The sequence below is a fragment of the Microcaecilia unicolor genome, chromosome 9 (assembly GCF_901765095.1).
Source record: "Microcaecilia unicolor chromosome 9, aMicUni1.1, whole genome shotgun sequence".
Lineage (NCBI taxonomy): Eukaryota > Metazoa > Chordata > Amphibia > Gymnophiona > Siphonopidae > Microcaecilia > Microcaecilia unicolor.
In genome coordinates this window covers 35,001,280-35,018,464 of record NC_044039.1, presented here as the reverse complement: position 1 = coordinate 35,018,464, position 17,185 = coordinate 35,001,280, and the positions used below count along the sequence as shown (strand labels likewise).

General features: G+C 45.8%; 1 protein-coding gene across 2 annotated transcripts in view; it reads right to left on the bottom strand.

The window, feature by feature from the left end:
• Nucleotides 1–17,185, bottom strand: part of TRIM24 (tripartite motif containing 24) — a 387,425-nt gene that overhangs the window by 20,081 nt on the left and 350,159 nt on the right. Inside the window, exon 17 of one of the 2 annotated variants that reach the window (XM_030214266.1) lies at nucleotides 12,958–13,032. In XM_030214266.1, the coding sequence (XP_030070126.1) occupies nucleotides 12,958–13,032 (75 nt within the window). Of the gene's footprint in view, nucleotides 1–12,957; nucleotides 13,033–13,150; nucleotides 13,218–17,185 lie in introns of those variants that run through there. The other variant, XM_030214267.1, reaches the window with a different exon arrangement.

The window sequence follows — 17,185 nt, the reverse complement described above, 5'->3', positions numbered from 1 at the left end:
TGGTGCCGGGAGGGAGGGCAGCTGGACATGGGTGGCTGGAGGGAAGAGGAGAGTGGCTGGACATGGGTGGCTGGAGGGAAGAGGAGAGTGGCTGGACATAGATGGAGGGCAAGAAATGAAGAAGAAAGGAGGAAAGTAAAGAAATAAATGGAAAGGAAGACCTGGAAACGGAGTTAAGAGAACAGATAGCAGCAGAATCAGAGACTGGACCAATATGGATAGAAAAACAAAATCACCAGACAACAAAGGTAGGAAAAAATCATTTTATTTTCATTTTAGTGTTTAGAATATGTCCAATTTGAGAATTTACATCTGCTGTCTTATTTTGCACTGGGTATACTGGAGCTGTAACAGCTTACAGAAATGATTTATGATGAAAAAAAATCATGTTATTTTTTCCTTCTATACTAGTATAATATTTTCAGTGATGTCTGTTTATATGCGCCATGGCTGGTGTAGGGGGTGTGGCTATCATAGGGGTGGAGTCATATGTGGTAACCCCGCCCATAATGAGTACCGGCACTTTGAGATAAATAATTCGATTTTGGGTTGCTGTTTGGGCACTCGGTCTCTGAAAGGTTCGCCATCACTGGCCTAGGGTAATTCAGGGTCACTTGAGTAATCAGTTCTAGGAGTTTTTGCACAGATAATGTGTTGTTACGAGGTGCTCTGTAAACCATGAGCAGCCAGATTGGTTTCTCTTCTTCTTCAAGTTGTATTAAAAGAGTTTCAGATTCATGTAGCTGGGGGATGGATATTCTGTGCAGTTTGACTGTATCCCGAACCAAGACTGCTACCCCTCCAACCCATCTTCCTGGTCTTGGTTGATGTTGGATATTGAAACCTGTTGGGCATAGTTCAGCCAATGGTAAACTTTATAATAGTTTCCACTATTTTGCCCGACACTGACGTCAGGCTTACCGGTCTGTAATTTTCCAGATGACCCCTGTAACCCTTTTTAAAGATCTGTATTACATTGGCCTCCCTTCAATTTTAGGGTACTATGGACGATTTAACGGCAGGTTACACAGATCACCAAAGGCAGATTTGCAATTTCATGTCTGAGTTCTTTCAGTCCCCTAGGGTGCATGCCAAAAGCGTAGCTAGGTGGGGCGCAGGAGGAGCGGTTGCTCCCCTAAATCGATTTTTCAAAAAAACTGGCGCCTATTACATAGGCAAGCCCAGCTGTGACCTTCCCTGCGGCCCCGCCTGCCTTCTTCTTCAAATATAGCCCGATGAAATCTTCTGCTGCCGCCGCTTCTGTTGAGCAGTGCAGCGGCAGCCAGGAACGAGACCTACATTGATCAGCCAGCATAACATAAGAAGAAAAAGAAGCGCGGGGCTGCAGCAGCCTTCAGACATGCGCTGTCTGCTCTGCTGGTCTCTGCCCCGTGACATCAATTTCCCGTTCTGGGGGGCAGAGGACCGGCAGAGCCGACAGCGCATGTCTGTAGGCTGCTGCGGCCCCGCGCTTCTTTTTCTTCTTGTGTCAGCGCTGCTGTAAAGAGGCCCGGGCCGGAGGGAGAGAAGAGAATGTGGCCACTGGCTGGAAACGGTAGGAGGAGAGAGAGGGAGAGCAGGGGAGAGCCAGGGGACATGGACAAGAGCAGTGGAGAGCCAGAGAACGATAGGGAGAGAAAGAGGGGCCATGGAAAAGACCAGGGGAGAGAAAGAGGGGCCATGGAAAGGAGCAGGGGAGAGCCAGGGACATGGAAAAAAAAGCAGGGGAGAGCCAGAAAGAGATGGGGAGAGAAAGAGGGGCCATGGAAAAGAGCAGGGGAGAGCCAGGGACATGGAAAAAAGCAGGAGAGAGCCAGAAAGAGATGGGGCGAGAAAGAGGGGCCATGGAAAGGAGCAGGGGAGAGCCAGGGACATGGAAAAAAGCAGGAGAGAGCCAGAAAGAGATGGGGCGAGAAAGAGGGGCCATGGAAAGGAGCAGGGGAGAGCCAGGGACATGGAAAAAAGCAGGAGAGAGCCAGAAAGAGATGGGGAGAGAAAGAGGGGCAGGGGAGAGCCAGGGACATGGAAATAAGCAGGAGAGAGCCAGAAAGAGATGGGGCGAGAAAGAGGGGCCATGGAAAGGAGCAGGGGAGAGCCAGGGACATGGAAAAAAGCAGGAGAGAGCCAGAAAGAGATGGGGAGAGAAAGAGGGGCAGGGGAGAGCCAGGGACATGGAAATAAGCAGGGGAGAGCCAGAAAGAGATGGGGAGAGAAAGAGGGGACATGGAAAAGAGCAGGGGAGAGCCAGAAAGAGATGGGGAGAGAAAGAGGGGACATGGACAGGAGAGAGAGAGAAGCTGCTGGGGAGAAACTGGGGGAGACCCTAGCTGTCAGACTGAGAAATGCTGGCTGGATGAAAGGAGGGAGAAAGAGGAAAAATGCTGGAAGGAGGGGGCAGAATGAGGAAAGACGCTGGTAGGGAGGGAAAGAGGAAAGACACTGGAAGGATGGGGTGAGAGAGGACATGCTGAATGGAAAAGGGTCAAAAGAGAGAACTGTCTAGAAGGAAGGGGAGATAGAGGAAGACAATGGACAGAAGGATTGGGAGAGGGTAATGGGTGGAAGGATGGAGAGAGAAAGAGGGATGACACTGGATGGAAGGGTAGGAGAGAAAGAGGGAAGGTGCTGCACATGGATGGAGGGGAAGGAAGTATATGCACATGGATGGAGGGGAGTGAGCAGAAATGCTGGATATGGATGGAGGGAAGGGCAGTGGAGTGAGGAGGGTTGCTGGATATGGGTGGGTGGATGGAGGCGAGGGCAAGGAGAGAATTGCTGGATATGGATGGAGGGAAGGGAAGACAGGAAGGAGATGCACATGGATGGAGGAGAGAGAGAAGAAATTCTGGACATGGATGGAGGGGAGGTAAGACAGAGTAAGGAGATGCACATGGATGGAGGGGAAGGGAGAGAGAAGAAATGCTGGACATGGATGGAGGGAAGGGAAGAGAGAGGAAGGAGATGAGATGAGGGAAAAGGAAGAGAGGAGAAAAACTGCACATGGATGGAGAAAATAGGCAGAAGTTGGATCCACTGGGCAGTCAAGTCAGCGGAGGACCCAGCTTTTACTTATGAATATAGAGCAAGAAATGAAGAAGAAAGGAGGAAAGTAAAGAAATAAATGGAAAGGAAGCCCTGGAAACGGAGTTAAGAGGACAGATAGCAGCAGAATCAGAAAAACACTTATGAAGTGGGTGAAAGATGGGAGAAGAACTTAGGAGACTGGGTAAGGGAGAGATAGAGGGGGGGGGGGAATGGGAGTGCTGGAAAGGGAATGAGAGGGAGATGGTCAAAGCTAGTAGGTAGATGAATACTAAGGACTAAAGAGTGAGAGAAAAGTGGGGAAAAAACATAAAATGAAAGATCAGTGCCAGACAGATGCAGAGGACAGGAAGAAGACAAGAGAAGAGCAAAGAAATGGAAAAGCCAACCTGGAAAAGAATTTAGGAGAAGACTGACACATGAAAAGTGGAAAAGAGACTGGGACCAGCCCAACTAGAAAAATAGAATGCTCAGACAACAAAGGTAGAAAACAAAACATTCTTTTTATTTAATGCTTTTTAAGGACTAAGATGTGCCTAATTTATACATTTTTTTTCGTATTGTTGTATTTTGCAGAGTACAGGAGAAAATACATTTCTGTTTCTCTTTTACCAGTATTTGCACTGCTTATAGAGTCTGGCTTTCTTGAAGAGATCTATATTTCAGTTTTTGTGGGCATGTTTTTTGTGGTTCCCTATTTTGAATCACATGAGGGTCTATCCGTGTTCTGCATATGTGACTGAGGTGACTGATTCTGCTAGTATGCAGTGTTTTGTGTAGGAATGTGTAACAGTCCAGCTTGTTCCATTTTTCAGTAGCAGGTATATTGGTGCTCTAGGGTCCAGGGTATTTTCATAGGTGAGTTAGGGCTCTTGTGTGTTAAGTTTTCTGTATAGATTTTGAGTGTCTTTTTGTAGGGGTTTGTGTTATTTCATAAAGTGTCTGGCCCTATTGTTTTTGATATGCTGGCTTCATATTCAGCATTTTAGTCTTGTGCGTGTGTGTTTTTTTAAATGGCCTTAACGAATATGTATGAGATGTACATATGCAAATGAATATGCAAATGTGCCAAGCCACACCTTTTGCCCCCAAAATGAAACAGTCAAACTATGCCCACGTCTGGTGCCTATTTTACAAAGTCTGCTCCCCCAGACGTCAAAACCTAGCTATGCCTCTGGTGCATGCTATAAGGTCCAGGTGATTTACTACTCTTGAATTTGTTGATTTGGCTCAGTATGTCTTCCAGGTTCACTGAGATCTCTTTCAGTTCCTCCACATCACCCTTGAAAACCATTTCTGGTAGAACCATTTTCTGCTTCCGATGTACCTGAAAAAGTTGTTGCTCTGAGTTTTTGCCTCTGTGGCAAGTATCTCTTTATATTCTCTTTTAGCCTTCTTTATTTTTTTATTTTTGTTACATTTGTACCCCGCACTTTCCCACTCATGGCAGGCTCAATGCGGCAGGCAATGGAGGGTTAAGTGACTTGCCCAGAGTCACAAGGAGCTGCCTGTGCCGGGAATCAAACTCAGTTCCTCAGTTCTCCAGGACCAAAGTCCACCACCCTAACCACTAGGCCACTCCTCCACTCCTAACGCTGTGCATCTAACTTGCAAGTGCTTATGTTGCTTCTTATTTTCATTTGGGTCCTTTCTCCATTCTTTGAAGGATGTTCTTTTGGCTCCAATAGCCTCTTTCACTGCACCTTTTAACCATGCTGGCTATCATTTACTCTTCTTTCCACCTTTGTAAATACTTGGAATGCATCTGATCTGGACTTCCAAGTTAGTATTTTTAAACAAAGTCCATGCCTGATTTCAAGTTCTAACCTTTGCAGCTGATCCTTTTAGTTTCTGTTTAACAGTTTTCCTCATTTTATTATAGTCACCCTTTTGAAAATTAAATGTTGCTACAGTAGATTTCATTTGTGATTTCACTCCAAATATTAGCTCAAATTTGATCACATTACAATTACTGTTTCCCAGTGGACCAAACACCATTACCTCTTGTACTATGCCCTGCATCCCTAAGAACTAGATCTAAAATAACAACCCCTCTTGCCGGTTCCTGGACCAGTTGCTCCAAGCAGCCATTTATTAACGTCTAAGAATTTTATCTCCCTAGCGCTCCCTGATGTAACATTTATCCAGTCAATATAGGGTTCATTGAAACCATCTATTATTATACTGCTGCCCAATTTGCCAGCTTTCCTAATTCTGTAAACATTTTTTCATCTGTCTGTTCTTTCTGTCCTGGCGGACGGTAGTACAGCCCTACCAGAATACTCCTTCCTTTTAAACATGGAATTTCTGTCCACAAGGATTCCACGTTGCTATCTGTTTCATGTAGAATGTTTATTTTGTTTGACTCAATTCCTTCTTTAACATATAGCGCAACCCCCCCTCCAATTCAATCCACTCTATCATTGTGATATAATTTGTACTCTGTTAGCACAGTGTCCCATTATCTGTCCTCCTTCCACCAGGTCTCTGAGATGCCTCTTATAACTACCTCTATAACTCTCCAATCTTATTTTTTAGGCTTCTAGCATTTGTATACAGACATTTCAAATTGTTTTTTCCTTGCATTTACAAGCTGCTTAGAAGTTGATGGGGATACTACGCATCCTTTACTCTGCTCTCCCCTTAAACACTCCTGGCTTTCTTTCACCGCTGTTGAAACCTCTGTATTAGGATTCCCTAAATGTCCTGTTTCAATACTATCTTCAAGGATACTCCAAACCGAACCATGTGCCCTTGGGCAACTATGGGCTTCTCCCCCCCCCAATGCTCTCTCTCCTTTTTAAATGTTAGCGCCAGCAGACTGGATCCATCCTGGTTAAGATGGAGTTCATCCTTTACGAATAGGCTCCCCCCTTTTCAGAATGTTACCCAGTTCCTAACAAATCTAAATCCCTCATCCCTGCACTATTGTCTCAATCATGCATTGATCCTTGGAGCTCTGCCTGCCTCTTGGGTCCTGTGCAAGGAACGGGGAGCATTTCCGAAAATGCCACCCTGGAAGATGGATTTTAGCTTTCTAAGAGCTTAAACTTGGCTTCCAGAACGTCCTTCCTACATTTTCTTATGCTATTGATAAGCACCATGTACCAAGACAGCTGGCTCCTCCCCAGAACTATCTAAAATCCTATCTAGGTTATGCATGAGGCCCGCCACCTTCACATCAAATAGGCAAGTGACCAGGCAATCCTTACATTCACTAGTCACCCAGCTACATGCCTAATGATCGAATCACCAACTAGAACAGCTGCCTTACTACTATAGAAATGAAAGTTAGCATTTTTAAATTCAAACTATCAATAAACCTACAATTCCCTCTTTTAACCCAAATCTTTAAATCACCAAAGCACAGAGCAAAATAACGTTCACATAGCCAGAGAAATGTCCTCTTGTCTCAGAACTTCTCAGAAAGAAGATTACCTGGGACTTTTTCTCTATATATAGTTTTGATTCTAAAAGGACTACTTCAAACAGACCCTTTGAAAGTTAACATAATAATCAGATTGTCCTAGTGACCCTTTGCATCTATTCTACCTTCCTCACAGTACCAACATCTAATTCAGGACAATAACTGCTACCTCTCCTCCAGGCAAACGACAGAAAATAACTCTTTAAGACAGAAAGTTTGAGCCCTGCTCTACTACTATCCTTTTTAATGCTCTAGGCTGTTATGGAAAAATTATGTTTCTCACCTGAGAACTGTCTTTCCATTAGTCCCAACAGATCAATCCAGAGACTTGTGGGTTATGTCCCCATACCAGCAGGTGAAGATAGAGAGAACTTCCGAGGTCTGCAATATGTGGTCATGTGCAGCCACTTCAGCCTCAGTATGAACGATACCAAAGCAGTGGAAGAACACGAACTCCCCACTCTCCTGCCTCTTCAGCTACCACAAGCAATAATCTCAACAGCCACTGTGGGAGAACATCAAAAACAGATCCAAACATTGGTTCAAACTTTAAAAAAAAAAAAAATAAACCAGTCAAAGTAATCCCTGCATAATCCAAAACTACAAAAAACGCAACAATAGTTGAAAAAACTTAAGGTGGGCCTCTGGATTGATCTGTTGGGACTAATGGAAAGAAAATTATCATGTGAGAAACATAATTTTTCCTTCCATAGCATTCCACAGATCAATCCATCCAGAGTCTTGTGGGATGTACCAAAGAAGTCCTCAAGTAGGGTGGGATAACCCCAGCCCCACTGTGAGAACCGATGCACCGAAAACTGCATCCTGCCGAGCTGCGACATTCACCTTATAATGCCTGGCAAAGGTGTGCGTCAATGTCCATGTGGCAGCCCTGCAAATATCCTCCAAGGACACCGCCCGCGACTCTGCGTGTAAAGAAGCCTGTGCCCTAGTAGAATGGGCCTGGATGTGTAAGGGGGAAGACCTCCCCATAGACAAGTACGCTGAAGCTATTGCTTCCCGTAGCCAGCGGGCCACTGTGGCTTTCAAAGCCATAAGACCCTTCTTGTGAACCTAAAAAAGTACAAAAAGATGATCCGAATGCTGAAACTCGTTCACCACTTCCAGATACTGAAGGAGGATGCGCCGGACGTCCAGACAAGGAAGGGGCCCTAAAGTCCTCAGGGTAATGCTCCCTGTGAAACGCTGGCAACATCAGCGATTGACTAAGGTGAAAACATGAAATTACCTGAGGCAAAAAGGAATGGACCATCCGGATAGACACCCCCGCCTCCGAGAGGGGAGACCACCAGCTGAGCAGATGTAATTGGAGAGGTCGCATATGACTCTGGGTCCACGTTATCACGTCTAAGGTGGAAGCCATTGAGCCTAACACCTGCACATAGTTCCAGGCTGTCGGAGCTGGGGAGTGCAATAATCTGCGCAATTGAGTCTGAGTCGAAGACTGCGAGTAGATGGGAGAGACACCGTCCCCGTCCAAGTGTTGAACTGAACACCCAGATACTCCAGGGACTGCAATGGATGCAAGTGACATTTGGGAAAATAGATGACCCAACCTAGGGATTGCAGAAGGCGGATCATCCGAGTCATTGCTCGTAAACTCTCCTCGAAAGAAGCTGCTCGAATGAGCCAGTCATCTAGGTAGGGGTGCACCAGAATCCCCTCCTTTTGCAGAGAGGATGCGACGACCACTAGGACTTTGGAAAAGGTCCGTGGAGCGGTAGCAAGCCCAAAGGGCATGGCTTGGAACTGAAAATGGTGGCCGAGAACCGCGAAACGGAGGAATTGCTGATGAGGCCAAATGGGAATGTGAAGATAAGCCTCTGAGATCGAGGGCAGTTAAAAACTCCCCTGGCTGCACCGCAGCAATCACAGAACGCAAGGTCTCCATTTGAAAATGGCGAACCCACAGCGCCCTGTTTAAGCAATTGAGGTCCAGGACCGGTCGGAGAGAGCTGCCCTTCCTGGGAATGACAAATAAATGGAACAACATCCTTGACCGACCTCTGATTGCGGAACTGGATGGACCACACCCAGCTGAAGTAAGAATTCCAGGGTCTGACGAACCGCACTCTCCTTGTTTGGACCTATGCAAGGAGACTCGAGAAATAAAATCTGCCAAAGGACGAGCGAACTTGAGCTTGTAAGAGTCTCAGATGACTTCCAAGACCCATTCGTTGAAAGTTACCCTGGTCCATTCCCCCAGGAATAGGGACAAGCGGCCCCCCCCACAATGACCGGTAGGGGATGGAACGGGGTCCCATCATCGGGGAGGTTTAGCCGCTGGTTTCTATCTAGGCCTTGAGGATGTGGTTCAACGCTCTCCACGAAAAGGATGAGGCTTCGGAGCAAAACAGGACTTCTGAAAAGATCCAACATAGCCTGGTCTGTAATGCCTAGACTCTCTAAATTGAGCTTTGGGCAGACCTGCCCTCGAGGATCTAGGTCTATCCTCTGAGAGACGTTGCCCCTTGGAGTCTCCTAGATCTTTCACGATCTTTCCTAGGTCCTCATCGAACAAGAGCTTTCCCCTGAAAGGGAGACTCACCAAGCGAGATTTGGAAGCAACATCCGCCTCCGAATGGTGCGACCATATCCACCAGCGGGCTATGACCGTAAGGAAAACCTCTTTGGCAGAGGCTCGCAGGAGGTCATACAGGAGGTTCACCAAATAGGCCAGTCCAGACTCAAGTGCTGGCAAAAAACTAACTAGCTCCTCTGTCGAGGAGGGCTTCCAAGTCGGATGCTGGAAGCGAATACAGACGACCCATAGCTCGGGCCACCTTGAGACCCTCATCTGGTGTGTCCTATTGTGCTGAAATAAGAAACTTCATAGCCTCATGGATATGAAAGGACCTGGCTGGGCATCTAGTACCCGACATGATGGAAGGGGAAGGGGCAAGAACAAGAGAGGCTTCAGGCGAAGAAATGTCCAAAATCTCCAGTGCCCGGACAATGAAAGCGGGCAGTTCATTCCTGCAGAACCGCACCATGGTAGGATCATCCACATCATCAGACGGGAGAATGCCCATGTCCTCCCCAAATTCCGCAGCCCCCGAGGGAGAATCTGGATGAAAAAGGTTCTCCTCTCCATCCGAAACCATCCTTCATCTTCAAAGGGTCTATACTCTGGGCCGTTTAGGCAAGGGTTGAGAGAGAAGAAAAACAGAAGAAGGCTCAGCCTGGGAGGGGGAGGAAGAAGACATCTACCCCCCCCCCCCACTTCAACATAAAGGCTTTGTGCATTAAAAGCACAAATTCCGTCGAAAAGGGCTCAGCTGCTGCCTCTGCGCCACTGGAAGCATCTGCATCCCCAGATAAATCAGCCACTACCGAAGGAAAGGCTGGAGACAACTGTCCCAGCGCCACGTGAGAATCTGAGCGAGGAGGCAGAGAAAAATGGCACCCGCTGGCACTGCGGAACCTGAGCTTCCTGCCAAAGAACCACCCGAAGCTGTCTTGCTGCTTCGGGGAACTGGGAGTGCATTGATTTTTGGCCTCAGACTGCCATAGGCAAGACTCACAATCCCCCGAATCTGTTCGCCGGCTCCCACAGTGCTTCTAAGCTTCAGAAGGAGCCGACATTGTTCAGCCGATACCAACACAGCCCCTTGTGCCTAACTGTGTTCCCTGACAGGGAGTGTTTTTAAAAATAGAAGCAAAAGCTTACCTCGGCAGCTGTAAAGGCTTTTTTTTTTTTTTTAAAGAGGCAGAAGAGAAACAGCTAGCCGGCTCACCACACCAGGGCACTCAGCCCAGAGGATATGGGGAGAGGGAGGGACCTGGCACCACCAGGTGTGCACCACAAATTCATACGCAGGGACCTCAACCCCTCTCCAGGCTCAACTGAATCCGTAAGGAATCCAGGAGCTGGAACAATCCAGAGCTGCACAGTTATGACCCTCCACCTGCTAGATAGAGAGAATACTGAGGCTGAAGTGGCTGCACATGACTACATATGGCAGACCTCAGAAGTTCTCTCTATCTCCACCTACTAGTAGGGGGGGGGACATAACCCACAAGTCTCTGGATTGATCTGTGGGACACTATGGAAAGTTAAGTTTCAACATCTAGCAGAACGTTTTCAGTTTAAAATTATGGGGAAAAGAATTGTATACTATAGAAACTAGTTAATAAAGGTTGCTTTTTAATTTTTTTTTTAAATGAAGCCTGAACAAGGCCCTGCTGTTCCTTCTAGAAGGCTATCTGGAGAAAACGGTTTTACACTATGGAAATTAGTCAATACAGTTTACTTTTTAAAAATTCAAACTGCCTTTATTTATATACCTACAATTCATCTTTTAACCCCAATCTTTAAATCACCAAAGCAGAGAGCAAAATAATGTTCACATACCCAGAGAAATGTCCTCTTCTCTCAGAGCTTCTCAGATATTCAAAATGATTTAATTGGGCAGGAGAGTCTCCTGCCCAGTTAAATTGCCTATGCAGGGCTATCCGTGGATATTCAGCAGCACTTAACTGCATAGTACCACTGAATATCCCCTCTAACTGCCTAAGCCAAAACTGGTTATGCTGTGGACGGTCTGGAAGCACTTAACTGTATATGTTAACCGGACAAACTGGACAACATAAAACAATCCTCTCTTTGTCTGGTGAAACTTATCTAGCTAAGGGCTGAATATTGTCTCTGAACTGGATAAGTGCTGGCCATCCACACAAACCAGGATATTCAATAACATTTTCCGGACATGGCCCGACACTGAATATACTGGCATAAAGTCGGTGGCGGTGAAAAAAAAAAAAAACCTGCCAACCACTGCCAGCTGAATATAACTTTAAACCTGCCATTCTTTGCCTAGATTTAAAAGCCTAATTTCAAATGCCTGGTGCTAAAATCAGTGCTATGTTTCTAATTTTTTCCTCTCAAACTAAATCGGCACCTGTCACTCAACTTTTAGGCTCCTAAATTTAGGGATTTAGTAAAATTTTGAGCATAAACTTAGGAGCTTAGCCTTAATACATTTTCAAGGCAGCCAATTTAGGAGCTTAAGTTTGGAGGTAAATCCTTTGAAAATTGATCCCTTAATAGACAGTCCTACTCCTCAGAAAAATTGTCAAGATGTATAAAGATAAATAAGAGGCTTAGAATTGAAATGGTGAATTACAATACAGAAAAAAATCCCTTAGGTATAACGATCTACAAAATGGCAATAAATGCTCACAGAAAATTTCAATATATATGAAGATTATGCTCTAAAACAGAGATTCTCAAACCAGTCCTTGGGACACACCCAGCCAAGTCAGAGTTTAGGATATCCACAATGAATATGCATGAGAGGTTTACATACCAAGGAAGCAGTTCATGCAAATTTATTTCATGCATATTCATTGTGGATATCTTAAAAACCCAACTGGATGGGTGTGAAGTGAGAACTGGGATGAGAACCACTGTTTTAGAAACAATTTTTCATGCAATTGTGACTTCCCAATATTCGTTATTATTGTAATTCCATACTGTAATTATTGTAATTCCATATTCGTCGGCCTCCCACAGTATTCTTTCAAATGCCTACAGTCAGTTCAAAATACAGCAGTGCGCATCTCACTTCATCTCATGAAATTTGAACCAATTTCATCCTATCGATTTCAACTTCATTAGCTCCCTGAGAAATATCATTTTCAAATCAAAATCCTGTTACTGACCCCACAGTGCAAACTTTACTGGACTCCCGTCTTATCCGGCTTCTGCTGTAGTTCCCTATAAACCAGCTTGATCTTCCTCAGAATTTCTTTTCAGACTGCCTTTACTTTCCCAAGTTTGGTTCGACTCCACCCACCAAACCGCTTTCTTTTATCTTGCTCTCTTCTCTTTGAATTTCCCCTGTTTGAACCCTAAATGCTGAACCCAGCCGTAGTAAGTTTAATAGTGGTCTTAAAACTCATTTATTTAACATTGCCTTTAGCCCCAATTCTCAGGCTACGTAATTGTTCTGGGGTACAAAGAACTGCTCCTGTTTTCCTGCTCCCTTCATCCCATTTCTGAGGAGACACTACTACTGCTCTCTCTCTCTTTGAACAAATTCTGCCTCTGTCCTGTCTTTAAAAATGGAGTTCTGTTTCCTGGGACTTGTTGCCTTTTCTGTTTCTGTGTAAGTTTTTAAATTGTAAACCACTTTGATGCGGCTGCAAAAAGTGGTCCAGTAAGAACCAAATAAACCATAAACCAATATAAAAAAGTCATGTAAATTTCATGAAACTCTTAGCTGTAAAAATCAACCAGAAATAATACAACATCCCACCATCTGCTATTAACTTATTTAACTCTTAAGCCTGCTCAAATGCATGCTATAAGAATCAAGAGTTTATACCAGATTCATGAATGACTACTGCATGAACTACTGCTGTTTTCTTTAGAATGTCCCCACTAGATAACTAGATAAACTAAAACAACCAGGAAATACGGTGGTTGATAAAAAATATTTGATTTTCCCAAATATTGCACTCACTGTAAGTGGAACGGGATCCTGGAACGCCAAACTCATCTCATGGCAGTAAAGGTACAGGAGCAGACGCTCACACTTCTGTAAAGAAATAGATAAAAGCTTAAAATGTTATTCAGCAATGCATAATTCCACGGAAAAAAATTAGTTAATTACCTGATAATTTTCTTTCCTTTAGTCCCATAGGATCAGTCCATCTGCCAGCAGGTGGAGATAGAGAACTCTAATGAGTTGTGCCTCATAAGTTCCTGCACTTAGCAACCAAGCTGGTATTCAATAATAAAGCAGTGAAAGAGTGATTTCCAGAGTAAAAAACTCCAGCCTCTAGACAGAAAAATAACTATGAAATATGAAATACAGGGCAAAACTCGTGCCTTAGAACAATACAAACACCCGAAATTACATAGAACCTGGAAAAACAAAAAACTTCACAGAAGGGCGGGCTGTGGACCGATCCTTTGGGATTAAAATTAACTAATTTTTTCTTCCATTACGTCCAAATGATCAACCTAGACAAATGGGATGTGCAAAAGCAATCTTTAAGAGGAAAGGGACTGTGATATCCCTGCAGCAAGAACCGTGGCCTTGAAGGAAACATCTGCTTGAGCAGACACATCCAAATGGTAATGCTTAACAAAGGAATGAGAAGACCATGTCACTAACTGACAGATTACTGCTAATAAAACTGCCCTAGATTGCCAAAGAAGTCGCCATAGACCTTGTAGAATGAGCCTTGATGTGCACAGGAGCAGATCGACCCCTCAGAATGTAAGAAGAAAAACCCTCCTTAAGCCATTGAGCCACTGTCACGTTGGAAGATGGCAGAACCTTCCGGGGTCTCGCAAAGAGGCAGAAAAATGATCAGACTGCCTGAAATCATTGGTAGAGGTAAGATAATACATAAGGACACACTTCACATCCAACAGTTGCAGGGAAGCATATTCTGCAGAATAGACCTCCCAGAAAAAAGAAGGAATAAACACAATCTGATTGACATGAAAAGGAGATATAATCTTAGGCAAAAAGGCCAGAACTGTCCGTATGGATACTCCAGAGTCAGATAAGTGCAGAAAGGGATCCCTGCAAAAGAGAACGGTTCTGAAACTCTCTGTGCCAATGAAATGGCAACTAGAAATACTGCTTTTAAAGTAGTTGCCGAACGAAGGGGCTCAAAGGGGACCAACTGAAGAGCCTTAAGAACTACTTGAAGACTCCATTGAGGACAAATATTGCGGAGAGGGGGACACAGATGAGTGACTCCCTTGAGGAATCGCACTATATCAGGGTGAGCAGCCAATGAGGCATTCTGTATCTTGCCTCTATGACACACCAATGCTGCCACCTGAACCTCGAGCAAATTGAGAGCCAAGCCTTTTTTGAATCCCTCCTGAAGGAAGCCTTCCCGCCCGAACCGGCTCGTGCCGGCCAGTCTCATATGTAGCAAGACAAAGAGAAGGGAAGACACAACTCCAAAGGGGAGGCGGGCGGGTTTGTGAGAACAATCAGCCTGCTGTCCTCGGAGAATACCTTCTACAGGTATGTAGCATTCGCTTTCTCCGAGGACAAGCAGGCTGCTTGTTCTCACTGATGGGGTATCCCTAGCCCCCAGGCTCATTCAAAACAACAACCATGGTCAATTGGGCCTCGCAACGGCGAGGACATAACTGAGATTGACCTAAAAAATTTACCAACTAACAGAGTGCAGCCTGGAACAGAACAAACATGGGCCTAGGGGGGTGGAGTTGGATTCTAAACCCCGAACAGATTCTGAAGCACTGACTGCCCGAACCGACTGTCACGTCGGGTATCCTGCTGCAGGCAGTAATGAGATGTGAATGTGTGGACAGATGACCACATCGCAGCTTTGCAAATCTCTTCAATAGTGGCTGACTTCAAGTGGGCTACCGACGCTGCCATGGCTCTAACATTATGAGCCGTGACATGACCCTCAAGAGCCAGCCCAGCCTGGGCGTAAGTGAAGGAAATGCAATCTGCTAGCCAATTGGATATGGTGCGTTTTCCCACAGCCACTCCCCTCCTGTTGGGATCAAAAGAAACAAACAATTGGGCGGACTGTCTGTTGGGCTGTGTCCGCTCCAGATAGAAGGCCAATGCTCTCTTGCAGTCCAATGTGTGCAGCTGACGTTCAGCAGGGCAGGAATGAGGACGGGGAAAGAATGTTGGCAAGACAATTGACTGGTTCAGATGGAACTCCGACACAACCTTTGGCAAGAACTTAGGGTGAGTGCGGAGGACTACTCTGTTATGATGAAATTTGGTGTAAGGGGCCTGGGCTACCAGGGCCTGAAGCTCACTGACTCTACGAGCTGAAGTAACTGCCACCAAGAAAATGACCTTCCAAGTCAAGTACTTCAGATGGCAGGAGTTCAGTGGCTCAAAAGGAGGTTTCATCAGCTGGGTGAGAACGACATTGAGCTCCCATGACACTGTAGGAGGCTTGACAGGGGGCTTTGACAAAAGCAAACCTCTCATGAAGCGAACAACTAAAGGCTGTCCTGAGATCGGCTTACCTTCCACACGGTAATGGTATGCACTGATTGCACTAAGGTGAACCCTTACAGAGTTGGTCTTGAGACCAGACTCTGATAAATGCAGAAGGTATTCAAGCAGGGTCTGTGTAGGACAAGAAAAGGTATCCAGGGCCCTGCTGTCACACCAGACGGCAAACCTCTTCCATTTAAAAGAGTAACATCTTTTAGTGGAATCTTTCCTGGAAGCAAGCAAGACTTGGGAGACACCCTCAGAAAGACCCAAGGAGGCAAATTCTAAGCTCTCAACATCCAGGCCATGAGAGCCAGAGACTGGAGGTTGGGATGTAGAAGCGCCCCCTCATTCTGAGTAATGAGAGTTGGAAAACACTCCAATCTCCATGGTTCTTCGAAGGACAACAACAGAAGATGGAACCAAATCTGACGCAGCCAGAAGGGAGCGATCAGAATCATGGTTCCACGATCTTGCTTGAGTTTCAGCAAAGTCTTCCCCACCAGAGGTATGGGAGGATACTTATACAGAAGACCTGTCCCCCAATGCAGGAGGAAGGCATCCGACGCTAGCCTGCCGTGGGCCTGAAGTCTGGAACAGAACTGAGAGACCTTGTGATTAAATTGAGTGGCAAAAAGATCCACTGAGGGGGTGGCTCCACTCTCGGAAAATCTTTCTGGCTACAGCCATGTTCAGCAACCACTCGTGAGGTTGCATGATCCTGCTCAACCTGTCTGCCAGACTGTTGTTTACGCCGGCTAGATAAATGGCTTGGAGAAACATACCGTGATGGCGAGTCTAATGCCACATCTGCATGGCCTCCTGACACAGACTGCGAGATCCGGTACCCCCTTGCTTGTTTGTGTAGTACATCGCAACCTGATTGTCTGTTTGTATCAGAATAATTTGGTTGGATAGCCGATCTCTGAAACCCTTTAGAGTGTTCCAGATCGCTCGCAACTCCAGAAGGTTCATCTGAAGACGCTTTTCCTGAAAGGACCAAGCCCCTTGAGTATGAATCCCATCTACATGCGCTCCCCACCCTAGGAGGGATGCATTCGTCATCAGCACTTTTTGTGGCTGAGGAATTTGAAATGGGCGTCCCAAAACCAGATTGGATCGAATTGTCCACCATTGAAAGGAATTCCGAAAGTCAGTGGACAACTGGATCACATCCTCTAGATCCCCTGTAGCTTGATACCACTGGGAAGCTAGGGTCCACTGAGCTGATCTCATGTGAAGACGTGCCATGGGAGTTACATGAAATATGGAAGCCATGTGCCCCAGAAGTCTCAACATCTGCCGAGCTGTCATCTGTTGAGACGCTTGAACCTTGGAGACCAGAGACAGAAGGTTGTCTGCTCTTGGCTCGGGAAGATAAGCACAAGCTGTCTTCGTGCACAACAGAGCCCCTATGAATTCCAATTTTTGAACCGGGTGGATATGGGACTTTGGGTAATTGATGACAAACCCTAGTAGCTCGAGCACTTGAATAGTCATCCGCATGGACTGCAAAGCTCCTTCCTGGGAGGTGCTCTTCACCAGCCAATCGTCGAGATAAGGGAATACATGCACTCCCAGTCTGCGTAGAGACGCTGCAACAACTGCCAGGCACTTGGTAAATACCCTGGGCGCAGACGCCAAGCCAAAAGGCAGCACACAGTACTGAAAATGTTGCGTTCCCAGCCAAAACCGCAGATACTTCCTGTCAGCTGGAAGTATCGAGATGTGG